The sequence below is a fragment of the Lepidochelys olivacea genome, assembly GCF_965140295.1.
Source record: "Lepidochelys olivacea isolate rLepOli2 genome assembly, chromosome: 16".
NCBI classification, from domain to species: domain Eukaryota; kingdom Metazoa; phylum Chordata; order Testudines; family Cheloniidae; genus Lepidochelys; species Lepidochelys olivacea.
Genome location: NC_140426.1, coordinates 24,210,456 through 24,228,905, shown reverse-complemented (window position 1 = coordinate 24,228,905; position 18,450 = coordinate 24,210,456). Strand labels below are relative to the sequence as shown.

Genomic DNA, 18,450 nt, shown 5'->3' with positions numbered 1-18,450 from the left:
GGGCTAAAATTTCACACCATCCCCTGTTGGCTTCTTTAACACTTGGACTCAGCTGAACTCGGTTGTCTTTATTACCTTAGTTCTTTGTGAGCAACCAGAACTGATCCACTATTTCTTCTCAGTAGAAGTCACTTAAATTAAAATTGCTTCCTTTTACTGCCATGGCTATGTCAGAACATTCTGTTACAAGAGCTTAGGATATAGAGACCACAGCAACGTGACTGTACAAGGAGACTACAGGAAATGAGGACTCTTTGATGTGCATTATTTATTGAGCACAGTGTATGAAAGGAAGACTCAGTCTCTGCCCCACAAAACTTACAACAGAACTTCACAACCAACCACATTCTGTGCTGCATTTCCACCCATTGTGATTCGATATAACCTAGAGGTGCAGGGCCACACATGGCAGAAGTTAGGGCTGAATTTGGCCTTACATATAACTGAACAGCTATGTTGTGGAAAATCTTCTTTAAGCCAATAAATAAACTAAACCAACTCACTTCATACAAATATTAATGTGAGGTTTCAGAGGAGCAGCCGTGTTAGTCTGTATCCTCAAAAAGAAAAGGAGGACTTGTGGCACCTTAGAGACTAACCAATTTATTTGAGCAAAAGCTTTCGTGAGCTACAGCTCACTTCATTATGCAGTGGAAAATACAGTGGGGAGATTTTATATACACAGAGAACATGAAACAATGGGTGTTATCATACACACTGTAACGAGAGTGATTAGGTAAGGTGAGCTATTTCCAGCGGGGGAGGGGGACCTTTTGTAGTGATAACCAAGGTGGGCCATTTCCAGCAGTTGACAAGAACGTCTGAGGAACAGTGTGGGTGGGGGCAGGGGGAATAAACATGGGGAAATAGTTTCACTTTGTGTAATGACCCATCCACTCCCAGTCTTTATTCAAGCCTATGTTAATTGTATCCTGTTTGCAAATTAATTCCAATTCAGCAGTCTCTCGTTGGAGTCTGTTTTTGAAGTTTTTTTGTTGAAGAATTGCCACTTTTAGGTCTGTAATTGAGTGACCAAAGAGATTGAAGTGTTATCCTGACTGGTTTTTGAATGTTATAATTCTTGACGTCTGATTTGTGATCCATTTATTCTTTTACGTAGAGACTGTCCAGTTTGGCCAATGTACATGGCAGAGGGGCATTGCTGGCACATGATGGCATATATCACATTGGTGGATGTGCAGGTGAACGAGCCTCTGATAGTGTGGCTGATGTGATTCGGCCCTGTGATGGTGTCCCCCGAATAGATATGTGGGCACAGTTGGCAACGGGCTTTGTTGCAAGGGTAGGTTCCTGGGTTAGTGGTTCTGGTGTGTGGTAACTGGTGAGTATTTGCTTCAGGTTGGGGGGCTGTCTGTAAGCAAGGACTGGCCTGTCTCCCAAGATCTGTGAGAGTGATGGGTCGTCCTTCAGGACAAGCTGTAGATCCTTGATGAGGCGTTGTGGGTACCTTCCCACCAATTTGAAGTGTGTTGCCTGGTTTCTACACTGAAAGTTCAGATAAAACAGAAGCTGCCTTCTTATGTCAGTCATTTTGGTTTTACTCTTGTAGCAGCTGTTGGGAGCACATCTTTGTACTCAGCATCATTAGAATGCACTCAAGCAGCAAAAAAATTTATATATGGCGGGGGGGGTGACAAAAAACCCTCCACGCAGGCTTCACAATCATTTTTTCCATCTTTTGTTAAAAATGACAAAAGCCTTTTAAAAAACATCCCTGTGGCTGCCTCGGTTGCCCAGCAACATGGGCCTGAACGTTCCCATCATCCCTAAAAAACACAGATCGGGTCCCACTTCATGATACAGGAGAGAAACCTCCAGAACTGGCTGGCACCATTTGTTCATTAGTGATCATTATTGTTACTGAATGCTGCTGCTTTATGTTATGGGAACTGGTTTCCTCCTGCAGCAGCTTTTGACTCTTGAGTTTCTTTTCAACTGTGTGTTATGATGGTTTAATTTTTGCTGATGACCTTTTCGTGTTTTGTCTGTGCTGTGCTGAGCGCGCTTTATAAATTAGATCGCAGCATTATGATTTACAGAAAGCTATTCCCTCTCTCTCTCTCGCTCCTACAGCCTTTGTGGCTGGATTCATAGAAGTAAGGCAGCCTGCATTGACTAGCATAGGGATACAAAGAATAGTACCAATGCATTTAAAAGTCTCTAAAATATTTCTAAAACAGTCTGTAAAATGTTGTGTAAACCAATTCATTAAAAAAATACAAGATGCAGAGTGATGCAAAGGTTTTATTGGCATGATTTCAGCATGACTGCAGTAATCACAAGTAATATAGCCAACCCAAATGGGTTATATAGGAGTGTGTACTTTCTTTATATACTAAATGTTCTAATTATTGAGTTAAATATACCCCTTATGTAATGAATCTTTTTATTACAACACTCTGCCATTTCCTCATTCATTCACTCCCTGACTTGTTTTTGATCTTTGGTTACCGTTTTGTGGAAAAAGTGGATTAATTTGTAATGATACCCTGTAATTTGAATTATAAACACTTGACCTAGTGTAGTATATTTTAAGGTGGCTTGATTTGTACCATGTGTCAGTGCGGCGACACTCAGCCCTCAGCAGTGCCTTTCTATATTTCTGTTATAGTAGTAATACACTTGTGGACATAAGGGGATTTAATATTTCTAATTTAGTTATGTTTAAAAGAGAGTTATAAACAGAAAAAGAAATGCAATTAAAATATGAACATGCTTGAATTGCAGCTAACTTAAGGAAAATTTATAAGCACAAAAGAGGCATTTAAGAGCTCCAAGCTAAGATTTTCTCTATCTCAGAAATGCAAGCAGAGAACATGAAGCCATTGAGCATTAGTAACAGCATTTTTAAGGAAAAAAAATCAAAGTGGTTATAATTTATGTTCAGGTTGATATACTATGAAGCCTGCAATGCAGACAGCATGAACATTAGCATCATAATAAAACCCGGCTTCGGAGAGGGGATTGGCGCTATTTGAATAGCTTTGAAATTTTGCACATTCAGAAAGTGCTCTTTTCCCTATCGCAGTGAAATTGTAATAGGATCAAAACAATCTCCTGCTGCCCCGGATGACCTCTCAGTTATTAATTTACAGTCCTCAAGTGTGTGCTAGGTGCTTTATGGTGCCAATAGCAAGACAAGGTCCCAGCCTTGAAGAGTTTATGGTCCAATGTATCGTAATATGAAGAAGGTCATACATAGTAGGGTGGCGATGGGGTGAGAGAGGATGAATGTTATGCCACAGTGTCTCTGCTGTCTGAAAGCCAGCCCCGTGCAAACAGAGGAATGAAGGGTCTGGCCTACTGCTGACCCCATTAGAGAAGTTTTAAGAGAGATTCTGTAGTAGCAGAATTTGTGCTGTATTGAACTGGATTTTCCAGATTGGCCACCTAGGAAATGAACATGTTAACTAACTTGTTAAAATATTAGTATTTGGGCAATTTGTGTTTTAACGTGTTAGGAGGAGGGGTCACCTCGACCAGCTAACGCATGTTAGAACCAAACGTTGCTTTGTCTACCTTAATATTTTACCCTGTGTTCATGTGTTAACTAACCTGTTACAGCGCATCTCTTTCTTAGGTAGACATGGCCAGAAACTGCAGATGCAAAATCAGTGTATGCAAACATACACAAGAACAGAATCAGCATTGCATGTGCAAAAAGCACTCATGCATAAAGCTGGCTTGCAAATGACCATTCCATTTCACAACTTTTCAGGTTTCAAAGTTTTTCATTCCACACTGGAATGAAAATGGAATTGTGATGAAATGTCTGTTTTCAGATCTAAACCCTCAGGTTTTCAATTTGGGTCTTTCTTTCTACAGAGTTCACCCTGGCACTCAGGGACCTTACAGTCAGCTGAAATTGGTACATTTCCGCAAAATGTTTGGTTTTGATAAAACAGCATTTTTTTATTAAAAACTTTTGTTGAAAATGTTCTGATCAGCTATACTTATGTGCACAGTTATCTGCCTTGCACGTAGTAATGCGTCTTTATAGAAACCTCATCGAACTGTTGTGAGATTCAGTGTTTGTGAGCGGCTCTGAGATAGCAGATGCTAAAGAGGTACAAATTAATAGTTGCAATTGTTAAATGCAGGTGGGTTTCCCACGTGCACCTTATCCCTAGCACCAGGGCTTTGTGCCACTGAAAGCGTACATCCACTTGAGTAAGGAAAGAGTTAATCTTCCAGCCCAATCTCCCTGGTGGTTAAGCAACAGCTCACTGTGCATCTCCTGAAGGGTTTTCTGTTTGCTGGGTTAACAGTGTAGACTCAGATTGATGATGCAACTATCCAGCAGCCCATAGCCCACCCATCTTCCTCCTGCAGATCAATCCAGCAGCTCAGCAACATGGATCCCAGTCTGCGAACAGCAAGAGGGAGCACACACAGGCAGCATGGGCTGTGAAATGGGACAGGTATCAGCCCGCAGCTTTGCATCCCTGAGCCTTTCACAACTGCCTTTGCTTCCCTACCAAGGCAGCAGAAGGACCAGGGATTCTGTTGCTTCTCAAAAGGGATCCGACCAAAGTTTATCTCCTGTGCTGTAAACTCTTTGTCGAAAGTCAGTGGTTTTGTTAATGTCTGTGAAGTATGGTGTAAGTGTGTGTATTATTCTGAGTTGGGGGTGGTTTGATCATTCTAAGAAAGGGATTAGACTCTTAGTTAACTGCTTTGCAAAAGATTGGCCTGTCATGCTAGAAGTGGAGTACCTTACTTTGAATGAGAACAGAATTTTTCACCTCGGCAAACTTGCCAACATCTGAAAGCTACAAACAAAGACAGACTTTAACTCCACTGAGAGACAATGCGAGTGAAAGAGCTTTTGCAATGGAGAGCTGGAAAAGGTGGGGACGGTCCTTGCAAAATAGAGGTGATGGCAGTTGGCGTGTAATAGTTTTAAATGTTTTGAAGTGTCTATGCTGCTTTGTTTATCTGAAATGCAAGAGTAAGGAGATGCAGAAGAGTGTGTGGTCATAAGGATGGTGTATGGCATGTGCTTCTTCCCTAGTGAGATTCTAGCTACCAGTAGGAAACAGCTGTAGGAATGTGAAAATGTTAAGAATTTCATTGCTTCTCTGAGTCCCTGTGATCACAGCTCCCCTTCCCTGTGTTGTGCTTGCTGCTGCTCTATCCCTGAACCAAATGGCAGAATAAACATTCAGCTACAGACCATATGTATTTGGCTTCTCTAGTAGGTCCATGTAGTACAGGAAGACCTCTGCTCAGGTTAGTCCTGTATCTACCTGTGGATTTGTGAGAAATGCCAGGGGAGGTTCAAATTTAAATGTATTTGATGCAGACATATGTTGTGCTTTTGAATTCTGCGGTTTTTGTCATGTTGCTGGAGATGAGAAGAATTTTCAGACAGCAGGTGGCCAGATGCGGTGGAACAGATCTTTTTGATTATAAAGCTCATCCCTGTGAATCAGAGCCAGCTGATAAGAGGTGTCAGATACTGAACCCAATCTTGGCCAGTTGCTGAGAAGAATTTATGGCAAATCCCTCAGTGGTGCTTAAGAAAAGGTTAGTTAAGGAACAGCGGGTCCAGAATGGTTTGTGTGGGCTACCTGCCCCTAGGTGGTCTCTTGTGGAGCAATCTGGCTTGTTTCACATTCCCATTGCTTTAATCTTTTAAAAATCTGACATATTTTTCACCTCATTCATCTGTTGTGTTTTCATCTCGCACTCATCCCAGTACATGTGTTGTCTATGTCTATCTCCGTCTTCCTCTTCCAGTTTCACTTCCCTTTTAGAGTGTTAGCTTTTCTTTTTCAAAGAGAAAAGAGAAAACAAATGAATGGTCCGAGAGGGACGATTTCCTGATGTTTCATTTGAAAGAGGCATTCAGAGGAATAACATGACAGAGATATAACTTGATGGCCCCTTCCCCACGACTGCCCCACTTCCGCATGTGTGTATTATTAGGAAATCCTTATGCCATTCTGAATGGTCAGATATCTCTCCTTTCTTCCAGGTGATAAAGCTATCCACTCATTCTAGTTTGTGGCTTGTGTTGGCCCCAGCTCTGTCTGTTTTGCTTCATGCATATTTCAGCTCATGAAGGCGCTGGCATTAAACCCAAGCCCTCTACTTGCAGCTGATCTTTCATCTTCGGAAAAAGGAGATTAACAGGACTTCGAGAGATGCAATCGGCAGGTTTACCCATTGTAAACGCTTTCTTTGAGAAAGCAAAATAAACCAGGTGAGAGCAGCCAGAATGTATAACTTTTTCTGAAGGCCTAGTTCTGAACTCAGTTACACCAGGGTAAATCTGGAATAACTTGGTTGATGTTAGTAGAGTTACTGTACTCTGGGTTTACTGTAGTCTTGCAGAGTGGCCTATAGAATCCAAACACACAACAAAACCCAAAATGTCTGCTCAGTGAAAGGAAGACAGTGAGATCGCTGAATGTTCCTAAGAAGTCTAATTCAGACATCTGTAAGTGTCACCAAGCCCTGCTCCAGGCACTAGGAACAAGACTGAAAAAGAAAGGATTAAAGTATTGTTAGGCCCTCTGTGTAAGTTTTCCTGGGGGAGGAGGTGGAAATTGGGAGAGCTGTTTATAAAAACCTTATATGGATAAAAATGGATTGTTATTTATTGGTTTGGCTTTTCTTTTTAAAACACTGAATTCAGATTTTTGTTAACCTTCTGCTGGTTTGTTGGAAATCCAAGCAAAAGGCCCTGAGCTGGAGCCTGGGAACAGGCACATGAATCATAGAATATCAGGGTTGGAAGGGACCTCAGGAGATCATCTAGTCCAACCCCCTGCTCAAAGCAGGACCAATCCCCAATTTTTGCCCCAGATCCCTAAATGCCCCCCTCAAGGATTGAACTCACAACCCTGGGTTTAGCAGGCCAATGCTCAAACCACTGAGCTATCCCTTCCCCCAAAAACTCCCTAGAACTAGAGTCAAACTCACCAGACTAGTTTCACTGCCCTAAGTTGACTGAAGTGCAAAACTTAAACTTCACAAAAGTCAAAAAGAAAATTAGATTTGCAAAAGCCATTTTGTTTTCCTGATCTTCAGTCGTGTTGTCAGTAACACAGGAATGGCCTTACTGCCCCCAGCATGTGATGGGGCATGGGCTGCTTCTACTCCTGTGGGCTGCCCTTCCATATTAGAGACAGAGCATAAAAAGCAGCCGAGTGCAGTGCCTGAATTCATAAGTCACCATAAGTCACCATCAGTGAGACAACGTTTTGGTGCTCCTGCGGTTGGCGAAAAAGAACTGCAAAGCATGGATTTTCTGCAGTTTATCCCATGAGAACAATGTTAGAAACAGGTGAAGTCCAACTTTATTAGCAGATGAATGCCCCTTCAGCTTAACCTGATGGTCATTTGCATGGCAATAAGCCTCAGTCAACTGATCTTGTTCTTGTAAACTCCTACTCTCTTCCTAGGAAATGGGGAGTAATTGATCATCCACTAAATAATCCTCCTCCATTAGCCCTGTGTGCAGTGAGTCATCGCTCAGGAGGTCATTCAGCGATAAGCTAATGATGCCTCTTTGTGCTCTTCCATATTCATCTTCTTTAAAGACCATTCTGCCACAGTAGATGGGCGTGTGAGTCCAACCCACACCATCCCTGCAGCAAAGCCAGGGCCTGAGAAGAAGGCCTGGGACTTACAAGGAACAGACTGTGAACTGCCCTGGTATTCCAGAGACACAATTTGTGATGTTCCCTGCCACAGAGCGGGGTGATGTGTTTCCTTTAACCTTTCCCATTTTTCCTTATTCTTTTTAAAATTAATTGTTGATTAAATAACTTGCATTTGCTTTAACTTGTATGTAACGCTCAGTGGGTCAGAGAAGTGCCCAGTGCAGAGAGAGTAACCTGGAGTGGGGATACCCTAGCCCCTGTCCTAGGTGACCACAGCAGGGTTGGGGGTCAAGCCCCCCAGGAATCCTGGGCCCAGCCTTGTTGGGGTTGCGAGGACTCTGCCAGACAGGAGAGTGGAAGGGGAGTCCTCAAGGGCAGGCAGGCCACCAGGTAAAGAAAGTGGGAGCGAGGACTCAGATCCTTTCGCTAGCCCACTTCACCGGGGTAGTGCAGAAGCCAGGAAAGTTCCCCACAATAGCGGGACTATTCCCCTGCTTACACTTGCTGTAAATGGCTGTGTTTCATGAACCAGGAGTTCAGTGAAGTGCAGGTACGTCTGATAAAGGTAATCTCTAAAGCACCGCAGTAATCTAAAGCAGGTATCCCTAGTTCCAGAGGCTCTGGGTGTATGGGTGACATCTCAGTGCACACTGTAGTGGAGGTAATATGCAGTGTCACTACTGCTGCCATATTCTACCCCAGAGGTGGCTGCATTATTGTGATGGGTAAATTGATTCCAATTTAAATGGTCTGTGCAAACAGTTGGCAACATTAGCTCCACCTGGGTGAAAGGGCCTGGTCGTGGGAGGCGCTCAGATACCATGGTGAGGAGGGCTCATAGATGGATAGATACTAGAGGCTCTCTCAAGGCTAAAGCTGGTTAGTTATTTCCAGTTTCACCATTGTTGGGCCCTCCCCGTCATTGCTGGAGATGAGCTGGGGTCAGACAGCTGAGCAGAGGGTCTCTGCATGCCTGTGTGCTGAGCAGTTGTCTCCATGCTGGCCTCTGTGGGGCCCTGTGTGGAAGGTCAGTTCTGGAGGCTATCCAGGGGAAGGACCATGACTCTGTGGATCCAGTGGCCCATGCGCCCCAGCATGGAGTGTCTGTGACAACTGTTCTAGCCTCGCCCCTGGGCTGGGAGGTGGCCCTTGGTTGGCTCAGCCTCTCTGCACCTCACCCACCTAGATCCCAAGTGCCCTGGGCTGGTGCAGGGGGAACTGCATCCACCCAGGCTGGTGCTGGGGTCAGCATATTCCATGGATCACGTTTGGCATGGACTGAAAGGCTAGCTCAGGGAGCGGAGTGCCGTGTATCCAGCTGGGGAGCACGGCACTGCATGCATTGTGAGACTTGTGCGTTCTTGTCTCGGTTACTTGTTCGAGGTTCTGGGGGTGTCTGGAAGGGAGCGTTATGGGGTCACACACACAGAACACTTTCTGTCATGCCAAAATGTAGCTAAATGTTTGTAACTTCCACCTGGGAATAAATAGCAAATGTCAACCTTTTGCAAAGGCGCTAACTCCAGTCTCCTGTGCAGCAAGGACTGTGCTCTGGGGGGCTATGAGAGAGACTGTGTCTATGGAGTTGTGTATCCATGGGAGGATTTCTGTGGTTCTGAAGACAACTCCCTTTGTAAACCCTGTGATACAGCAGGGCCAGGGAGTAGTGGGAGAGTGGTCTAGCGGAGATGTATAATCCCTCGGCGTGGCTCCCTGTAGACTAGGGAAGGTTGCTACAGGTTAATTGGAGCACCTGTAGCCAATTAAGGCCCTGTCAGGAACCTAATAAAACCCCCTCCTTCAGGCAGACAGGGTGGAGCAAGGAAGGAGAGAGGACTGGAGTTTGGAAGTGTGTTGCTGAGAATTGAAAGACCAGAGAACCGGAGGAAGGGAGGCATCAAGGACCAAGGGGATCCCTACCCAAGGGGGAAGAGGGTAAGAAACCCCCAGGGGTTGAGAGGGGCTGGGGCTCAGAGTGAGGAGCAAACCCAGATCCCTCTCCCTTCCTCTACCACCTTCCTGGGCCACTAGCGGGGCTCTCGGTGCCCCACGAGCAGGGGCAAGGGGTGACATCCTAGCGCTTCCTCCCCCGGCCAAGAAAAGCGTAGGACCCGCCATACCAACATCAGCCATTTTGTCACAACCCACATTACTAAATGAAGGTGGATTCCTGATGAAAGTGACACTAGCTTCAGGTCCCCAGCTCGTGGGATACAGGCGCCATCTAGTGCCGAGCCGAGGGAAAGGCCAACCCACAAGGAAAACAAGAAGTCATGGACTGCAGCTAATAAGAGTGCTTGGCCCTTCCCGTGTTCAGAGGACTCTACAGACTCCACTAATGAATCTGCGCAGCCCCCGTGAGGCGTGAGGACTCTGGTCTTGTCTTAGATTGTAAGGTCATTGTGGCAGGGCCATCTTTTTGTTACAAGTTTGTGCAGTGCTTGGTGCAGCGGGGCAGGGGTCTCAGGTGCGAATGCTATACCAATAAAGCATTGCAGTAAATACTACTCCAGTTATGCAGCTGGACAAACAGAGGGAGTGAGGTTATGTGACCTGCCCAAGGCCACACAGCGAGTCAGTGACACAGCTGGGACTAGATCTTGGGGACCTAGATTTCGGTGCAGGTCATTACACTGGGTTGCCTCCATGAATGAGAAGTGTTTTCTGGCAGGGACAAAGAATAAACCTGGTCAAGTATCTGTAATGTGCTTATTTGCCTAAGAACTATTGTTAACCCATGACAAGCACTGGAAGGGTGCCTATCAGCATGGCGTCGGCACACCACAAGACATCAACTTCTGCAAAGGGCAAGTGGGCTAAGGCTGGAATTAGGTGTTAGAGAAGAAGAGGACTGGGCTGGGATTGGGGTGGGAGCTTGTCATGCTGCTGGGCTCACATCCAGTATTTCTGTGTCTCTTAGGCACTCATCAGAGCCTCGAGCAGGGAGCACCGAGCTGGAGCCATGGGGACTGTGGCGCTCTATGTGCTTGTTTCTAGCGTGATACAGAACTGCTGCGTGAGGAGCAGCCAGTGCAGGGCGGAACCAGGTACGTGTGATGTGGAAGCCCCTATCCCTTGGAGCAGGCTTTGGCCCTCGCAATGCTGGGCCTCTCAGTCACTCAGCCGGGCTGCAGCTTTTAAGAGTGCCACAGCCATAATAAAGTCCCTGGAGTTGTTCTGATGGGTCCAGGGAGACAGACGCATACTCAGGAATCTCTTTGGCGTCCTAAAGCATCCAAAGCCCCAGGGCTCTATGAGCTCCGTCAGCTGGGACACAGAGTTCTGGATGCCCAAGGGCAGCAGGCATTGGCAGCAAGGAGGCCCTTTGATGCAGCTAGATTCTGGAGGCTAGTCCTATTGTAGCCATGGTGGCTAGTGGCACTTGGCCTGTTCTGATCCATCCCACTAGCCCCAAACACGAGCTGCTGCTCTGAATGGCCTGGGTTGTTTCAGATCCGTCCTTTTGCAAGGTGTGTGGTTCTGCTGCATCTCTGTGGAAGGGTTAGAGCTGACGCTGGATTGTCCCTTCTGTCCCTTGCAGTGCTTACCTCCTGCCCAGGGGATATTGTAGCTCAGCTGAACCAGCCACTGACTCTTTCTTGTGCTGCTTATGATGCATCTCTTCAGATTCCTGCTGCAATAGGTTGAGAGGCATTGCTGACCTTAGCTCTCAGCAACGTTCCTGGGCTGAGGGGGCTCCCTTTCTTTCTCTGTGTTGCTGAGAACGTGGCAGGGAGGGACAGCAGGATGGCAACGCTGACCGTGAATGGTGGAGGAGAGAGCACAGCTTCCCATGGTCTGTTGGGGTCACATGTGAGTCTGCTAACAGCCATTGCTAACCAGGGCCTGTCTGTCTGGGGCCCCCACTTTCCTGAAGGAGACAGATGGGTTTTCTGGCTAATGGGTTCAAGATCATCCTGACTGTTTCTTGCGCTTCCTTTTGCTTGAGAGGATGGAGACATCAGGCAGCTCCTGGAGGCTGTCTGTGAAGGATGCAAAGGGTTTGGCTGTACACAGGAGATCGGGGGTGATGGGGTCTCCAGCACTACAGCAGTGACACGCACCTGATCTTTTATAGATGGAGAAGTGAACACCTGGGATGAGGGAGTTGGAAATACCCCAGCCTCTGTCACCAGCCTCCTGCAGGTAAATCTGGCATGTAAACTTTGTGGTTGAGGTCCTGACCTCAGCGGGAATTTGGTTACTGGCTTCAGTGGGGTCAGGATTTCACTCCTGTTTCCAGTTCCCCTTTGTGGGATAAAGCTGAACCTCCCATGAGGTGTCAAGTGGGGGTGTTGTGCTCTCAGTATCAGGATGGGAGCAGCAACGGACAACCATTTCCTCACCTGGCTGCCCATGGCCTGGGGATAACAGAGCCTCGCTCTGTGGGAGGCCACCTGGCAACAGGAGGAAACTTGGCTCACGCTTGCATTATACCAGGTCATGCTCTGCCCCAGAGACTGGAGCATGGTGATTGGCAGGGCCCCACGCGAGGAGATGGGGCCATGATGAGGCTAACACAGGGCCTGCTCCAGGTGCAGAGCCCCAGGCGGCACCCCCAGCCACAGATCCACTCCTGGGCCTGCCTCTCAGCCAGACTGACAGCGTATCCAATGCACTTTGTGTTTTGCAGCTCAGACAGGCTGATGCCAGAGGAGAGGGGCTCTCTGCCAAGGTCCCCCTGGTAAAAGCAAGTGAGGCAGCTCACACAAGGGGAACCAGCTTCCCCTCACGTCCTGGGCCCAGCCCGGATTCAGGAACCTGTGAGTGTCAGGTGTGATGCGTGTGTCAAGGGGGGTGCCACGAGTGTTCTCCTGCATGACACCCTCCAGGCCACGCGTGCTGTCTACCTTGCCCCCCTGAGCTGGACTCCCACTGGCTCTGCTGCAGGCATCATCCCTTGGCTTTCTCTAGGGCTTCATGGCATGTGAGCCTCCTGCTGGCAGTGGCCTGAGCATGGCTGGGCCTTGCTTGCCTCTTGCCCACATAAACGCTCTGTCAGGAGTATCATGCCTTTCCGGTGCCCATGTTACTTCCCAGGGATTCCCTCAGCCCTGGCTGGCTGACGGCTCTCATTCCTCTGTGCATGTTATCACCACCCAGACATGCTGACATCATAACCCCTGATGGCTCGCTGGCCATCATCCACCTGCCTGGAGACGTCACCCCCCAGGGGCTGCTCCAGAACAGGCCCCAACTCTTGCCTCGGTCCCCATGAGTAAAGGTTTCTGGCTGGTGTTTCCCTGACCATCTTGCAGGGCCCCTAGCGTTAGGGCAGCACTTCTCTCTTTGTCTCCAGCCTTTAGTTCCTCCACCTCGGGGAGGGCCCTGCCTGCTGGAGAGTTTTCTGCCCTGGCGTTGCCCTTGGAACAGGAAGGTGAAGGACGTGGCACTGCAGCCCCAGCAGGGAGCGCTGCCCAGCGGCCACCTGGAGATATCGAGCATCCCTCAGGGATGTGGGGCAAGGAAATCCCCGCTCGCCACAGGAGCAAAGTGTATTCTCGGCCTGCTGGAAACGCTACAGGGATGGTACGATTGTCCACCCAAAGGAAACAGGACAATGCCACCTGGCCTCCTGTCACGACAGCAAGGTAACGCACAGAGGCCAGTTGCTTCCGTTCATTACATTAGCCTGCTGGTGCATGTCATTGTTCTGATCTGAGGCCCAGACCCACAATGTAAGTTAGGCTCCCAAGTACCTTTGTGGATCTGGGCCTGACTGCACTACCTTTGCAGGCAGAAATCTCCACCTGCTTCCAACTGGCTCCCCGTCCTGGAGAAGCATGACATCCCGGTGGTTGTGGGGGTCTCTGTGTCTCTGGCTTTGATATTCATTTCCATGGGGGTGTATTCATTCCGCCAGAAAATAGAGCACGCCAAAGGCAACAGTACCTGTGAGTATTTCAGCCCTGGCTTCCGAAAGGCAGCATGTTCTCCAGGGGCATAACGACCCTTGCACTCCTCAGAAACAGTTTGGAGCAGTGTTGAAAGCTCTGGGTTTGTATTTGGCAGGTATCCACGCTGTCCCGCTCTCACTGAGGCTGGCAATATAGGGGTGACACTTCGGGATTTGTTTCCTTGGCCACCTGGAAACAGCAGGCTCAGGGGCAGAAGTGACTAGAGAGGTGAGAGCTCACTCCATTTCTCTGCACTTCACTCCAAGTTGTGCGTAGGTTTGGGGTTAGACGGAGGTGAAGGTTTAGGGTTTGTGGTAGAGGAGGGTTGCTGGTCCCTGGATTTATCTAAAGTAGAGATGGGCCCATAGCAGAACCCCAGTTCTGAGCAGCCCCAGCTGCTGTGGAGGTTCAGATCTGGATCTGTCCATCACAGCTGGCTCATCTCTTCAACGGGCCAGAACCAAACCCTGATCCTTGAGTACATTTGGATCCAGATTTCAGGCCCATCTCTGCTCCAAACCTGAACATGAATGTTGTTGATGAAAGATGTGTGTGTGCACAGCTGGTATGCAGCCTGCCCCTGCTCTCTGTCTACCAAGGGGGCAAAGCCACAGGAGGAAGGACACAAGACTAAAAGCCGTGCTGGAAGGGGAAGGTGCAGGGAGTGACTTTAAAGCTACTCACACCCTCCCTGACGCCAGGCCCCTGATTCAGTGTTTCCCGTGTCTGTGATTTACAGCAGACACGTGCAGGAATGTGGAGAGTCTGGGTCTCATGAGGGACTGTCCCGTCGATGAGATGAACTCTGCCAATGTCTGCCATTCAAACACCACATCTTGCTAGCGCTCAGAGGTGCTGCTGCATGGGTGTTTTGGTGTGTTCGTTACAGTCTCTGGACATTGCCCCAGGAGTACTTAGTTGCTGGACTGTCAGGACTGATGCGCTGTCCCTACCAGATGGCCAGCTGCTCTGGCATGCCTGCCCTGCATGATAGCTGACTCTGCCTGTGCACTCTGCCATGTGGCTGAATAAACACATCTGTTTTTTCCCGCAGCTTCTCAAAAATCATCTAATTCTCGGAGAAGGAGAAATTACTTGGACGTGGATGAGGCATACGAGAACAGGTGAGTTTGTCCCACTGTATACACAATGGGATTGTGAAGTGGTGAGGCTGGTTGTGGTTTCAAATCCTATGTCCCAGCAGCAAAACTCTGGAACTCAGAGGTGCTCGGGCACTAAGGAACAGTCCGTACCAGCTGCTTCAGGGGTCACCTAGGGATGGGCTCACTCAGGAATGTGTACGAGAGACTTTAGTTTTACCCTGCAATCAAATCTGCAACATATTTCAGTGGGGGCCGGGGGAGGTGGGTTATGACTGGCAGATAGAGGAGCTCTGCTACCTGGATTGAAAGGCTGTGAACATGGTGAGTCGCTGATGAAATGACCAAGATGTGGCTTTCACTTAAAATACCAGCCCGCTGTTCCCCATCCCTGACACCTCTCCAATCCACAGGGCATTCGAAGTTGAATGCACTGTCGACGCTATTGAGCAGAATCCGTACGACAGCAGCACGTCCCCCCACCTGCTGCATTCCGACCCCACGCTCCCTGCAGAGGCGGCTGGGCACCGAGAGGAACCTCCGGGTGTTGCTGCTGGCAAGGCTCTGCAGACAGCACAGGCCAGGGCAGCGGTAAGGTGCACCTGGTTCTGTTCTGGTAGCTGTTCCCCCCGCATTAAAACTCTCTGAACCCACCTCACCCCCGTACCGCAGCACTGCACCGCGATCCCTGCCTCTGTCCCCCACCCTGTGTCTCACATCACCGCCTGCCAGTGTCGTGCGTCCCTGTGAACTAGCCTCTCTCCCAGCCTCAACACAATAGAGCGTCCCATTCCTGTCAGTGACTCCAGTTCCAGTCAGGTGGGTCAGCCCCTCCGCAGGGGTAGATCAATGTAGCTACTTTGATGTCCGTGAAGCTAGGCCGCTCTACAGTGGCGAGGGTCCGGTGCGGTATCTTTAATCTGCCGTATTTACTGGGTGGATTGTTTTGATTCCATCCAGTCTCTCTCGTCTGTATTTCAAGCTGTCTAATGTCTCCTGCCCCTCACTGTGCTATCTGGGTTCGGGGCTGCATCCTGTGTCACTCACAGAGCTGTTCTCACATTACTTAGGAATTGCTGGGCGGGAGCACGGCTCCAGTTGTGTTCTCTGCTCCTTGCGACGTGCATGTTGCGTCATACCAGGACTCCCCAGTGTCCCTGCAGCATGAGTCTGCTCATCAGGAGAAACACCCAAGCCCTCACAAAGCTCCACCCTCTTCTATGTCTGCGGAGTTGAAGAGTGCCAGGCCCGGGGAGCCTGGTGCAAGGGCCCCTGGCATGTGCTCTGTAACCTCTCCGTCTCTCCAGCACATTGGCACCACGCTGTATTTCCACGGGCCTGAGCCACTGCTCCGGAGCATCGTACCGCTTGGGAGGAACGCCGGTGGGAATCATGGCCAAGTTACTGCAGCCCCTTTGGTGGGGATGGTGGAGTGTTCCCCTCCCAGAGCTCAGTCCAGCTCTGAAACAGTCAGGATGTCTGTTACAGTGGAAATACACCTGTATCCTTGCAGCCCAGAGATGTCATCATCCCTGGCAACCACTCAGACTGTCTCCGATTCATCTCCTCCAGAGGCAGCAGGGGCAGCATCCCAGCAGCCAGCTTCGCTGGTAGGCCCTGGTATGTAAGCACCATTGCTACTGTTGCTGTGGCTGTATTTCTGACTGCAGGGTGCTAGGCCAAGGGCAGGGGACCGGCTGGGTCAGACTTTCTGCTCTGGAAACCCTGACTGGGAATTGCAGCAGAGTATCAGGTCTCGGCCTGAAGTGGATCATTGGGTAGACAAATTACTTTCCCCTCTAAAATTAGGTGCTGGCTCTGTATGTACCAGTACATTGGGCCAGACGGTGGGTCGAGCCTGTCTCATGGGCACTGAGCCCATATTGGCTGCCAGGCCAGAGAGGGCATTTGAGGCTTACAGCATGGGTATGATTGGTCATTAAAGATACAGAGCAAAGCCAAGCACAAATTCCATTCTAGGTAATTTTCTGCACTCCTAACTTCCCGCTTCACTTTCTGTTCCAAACTGTTGTGTGGGGTTGGTGTGTATTGTTAAGCTGTTGCATGTTCCATCTCAGAGGTGGCTGCATTTCAGTGGGGGACAGAAGCAATCCCTGTACAGTTTGTATAAATAGTTAATAGGGTTTGGGGTTCCTCCTGGATAAAAACTCTGCATATCGTGCTCTTTACTGCACAGCTTCTAAGCCTGCTGCTGCTAAGGAGAATTCCATTTCTTGAGTCTTTTGTGAATTCTCATGCACAGAGGGTCCTGCTCATACACTCTTCTGACTTTCACAGGGCCCAGGAGTTTTTTGTGACTGGATTAAAACTTACCCAGTGAAGTCTTGAAGAGAACAAAATAACTCTTCTCTGGCAGAGTGAGGCCAGGAGCAGCCGCGTGCCCTGATGATTGGTGCTCCTAAGTGGGTCAGAATATTCTACTATGTATATGAATGTTTGTTCTTTGGTCCTCCTCATCTGCTCCTGTCTCTAGCTTTTTGAGTCGCTCTCCTCTGTGCTACATCAGCCACAAACCCCCCAACTGCAGAATGTCTAGCCATAAAATAGCAAGAAGGCGCTCCACGTCATCAAATCCCTTGGCACTGTGTGTCGGTAGAGTCACAATTAGGGCTTGGGACACTCTTGGCTTGGAGAATGAATTGAGGACAGTTACAAGACCATTGTTTTACTGTGCAGATTGCAAAGCCCTGTGTCCTGGGAGCATCCAGGGAAGGATACAGCGAGATCATGGGCAAACACTGCAGCACCATGTGCCTGTAGCAGAAGAAGTCCCGTTCTGACGGAACGGAAGCCGTGCAATGAACCCTACAGGAAGCATTTCGTGTGTCTGGCATGGAGATGTGTGACATTGTGACTGACTGGATATCTCATTCTGTGATGTGGACACAGAACCCTGCTGGGGGAGATTAACATCGGGGTAGATGTTATGCTAGAGAGACGCTGTGAAAGAATGTAAGCGCTGTGTTGTCAGCATCTGGAGCTTTAAAATAAACCCATGGTGACATGGATGAAATGTCAGTATGCGGTCAGTTCATCATCAGCAACGAACACAACAGTAGCTGTGGTGTGAGCAGGCTGCATGGCAGAGAGGGGGCTGTATGCAACTGGGAGATCAGCACTTCATCTGGGGGGGTCCTGCACGGGGTGGGAGGGGTCTATTGACCACACCACAAGAGAAGGGCTGGGTGGCTGGAGCAGAGCTGGAAGGTGCTGCCGGGGAATAAAGGGTGCTAAGATATGGCAGATGGGAAGAGAGAGTGGGAGCAGACTCCCTGTGCACACACCCCAGGGCTTCTCTTAAAGCAAAGGATATTTGCATGTATACCTTCTGAGATGTTCATCTGGCTAAGCTGCTATAATGCTACAGAGCATCACCAGTACCCACTCCCACACTGCTGCATGCTGTACCCTGGCCAGAGCATCTCTGGCAATGGGACTCTTCACCCGAACGCCAGTGATTTGCCAGCTCCTCTGTACACATCATGTTCTTTTTAGTACTTGAGTCTGGTGAGTGGATGCCTGAAACGCTTCTGGAAGAACTCAGCTGGCCATTATTATTCTCCATCTGCCTGGAGGTGAAATCACTTTCTCTTTTATTGGGATCACAGCTGACCACTCTGTCACAAGTGAACACTGGGGAGCGTTCAGACTCTCCAAACAAACATATCACTCAGAGAGCTGCATGTCTGCAATGCTAATTTGGGGATTAGAATGTCTCTGCTCATCACCAGTCTGTATTTACTGAGGCACAGACCAGTGGCTGTTGGAAACGGGGGGCACGGGGGGGGGTATAAGGCA

General features: G+C 48.8%; 1 protein-coding gene across 8 annotated transcripts; it reads left to right on the top strand.

The window, feature by feature from the left end:
* Positions 1 to 4,271: 4,271 nt before the first annotated feature.
* LOC311531906 (uncharacterized protein) lies at positions 4,272 to 17,670 on the top strand. Of its 8 annotated transcripts, XM_084649760.1 has the most exons (12): positions 4,274 to 4,442; positions 6,125 to 6,229; positions 9,439 to 9,569; positions 10,555 to 10,681; positions 11,713 to 11,780; positions 12,268 to 12,397; positions 12,934 to 13,225; positions 13,371 to 13,528; positions 14,586 to 14,655; positions 15,045 to 15,222; positions 15,702 to 16,251; positions 17,329 to 17,670. In XM_084649760.1, the coding sequence occupies exons 4-12, from the start codon at positions 10,597 to 10,599 to the stop codon at positions 17,430 to 17,432; spliced, it is 1,635 nt and encodes a 544-aa protein (XP_084505886.1). In that variant the 5' UTR covers positions 4,274 to 4,442; positions 6,125 to 6,229; positions 9,439 to 9,569; positions 10,555 to 10,596; the 3' UTR covers positions 17,433 to 17,670. The 8 variants fall into 8 exon arrangements, 7 of the variants coding, with proteins under 7 accessions (XP_084505890.1, XP_084505889.1, XP_084505884.1 ...); XR_014714305.1 differs by lacking the exons at positions 6,125 to 6,229; positions 9,439 to 9,569 and adding an exon at positions 16,930 to 17,058 and having other exon boundaries at positions 4,272 to 4,442; XM_084649762.1 differs by lacking the exon at positions 6,125 to 6,229.
* The last annotated feature ends 780 nt before the right edge of the window (positions 17,671 to 18,450 follow it).

Bases quoted from the DNA above. Each gene is read 5' to 3' on its own strand.
- LOC311531906 (XM_084649758.1), top strand. From the start codon at position 4,422: ATGGGCTGTGAAATGGGACAG. The intron at 13,529-14,585 runs GTGAGTATTTCA...TTTTTCCCGCAG, and splicing joins CGCCAAAGGCAACAGTACCT to CTTCTCAAAAATCATCTAAT. The intron at 14,656-15,044 runs GTGAGTTTGTCC...TCCAATCCACAG, and splicing joins GATGAGGCATACGAGAACAG to GGCATTCGAAGTTGAATGCA.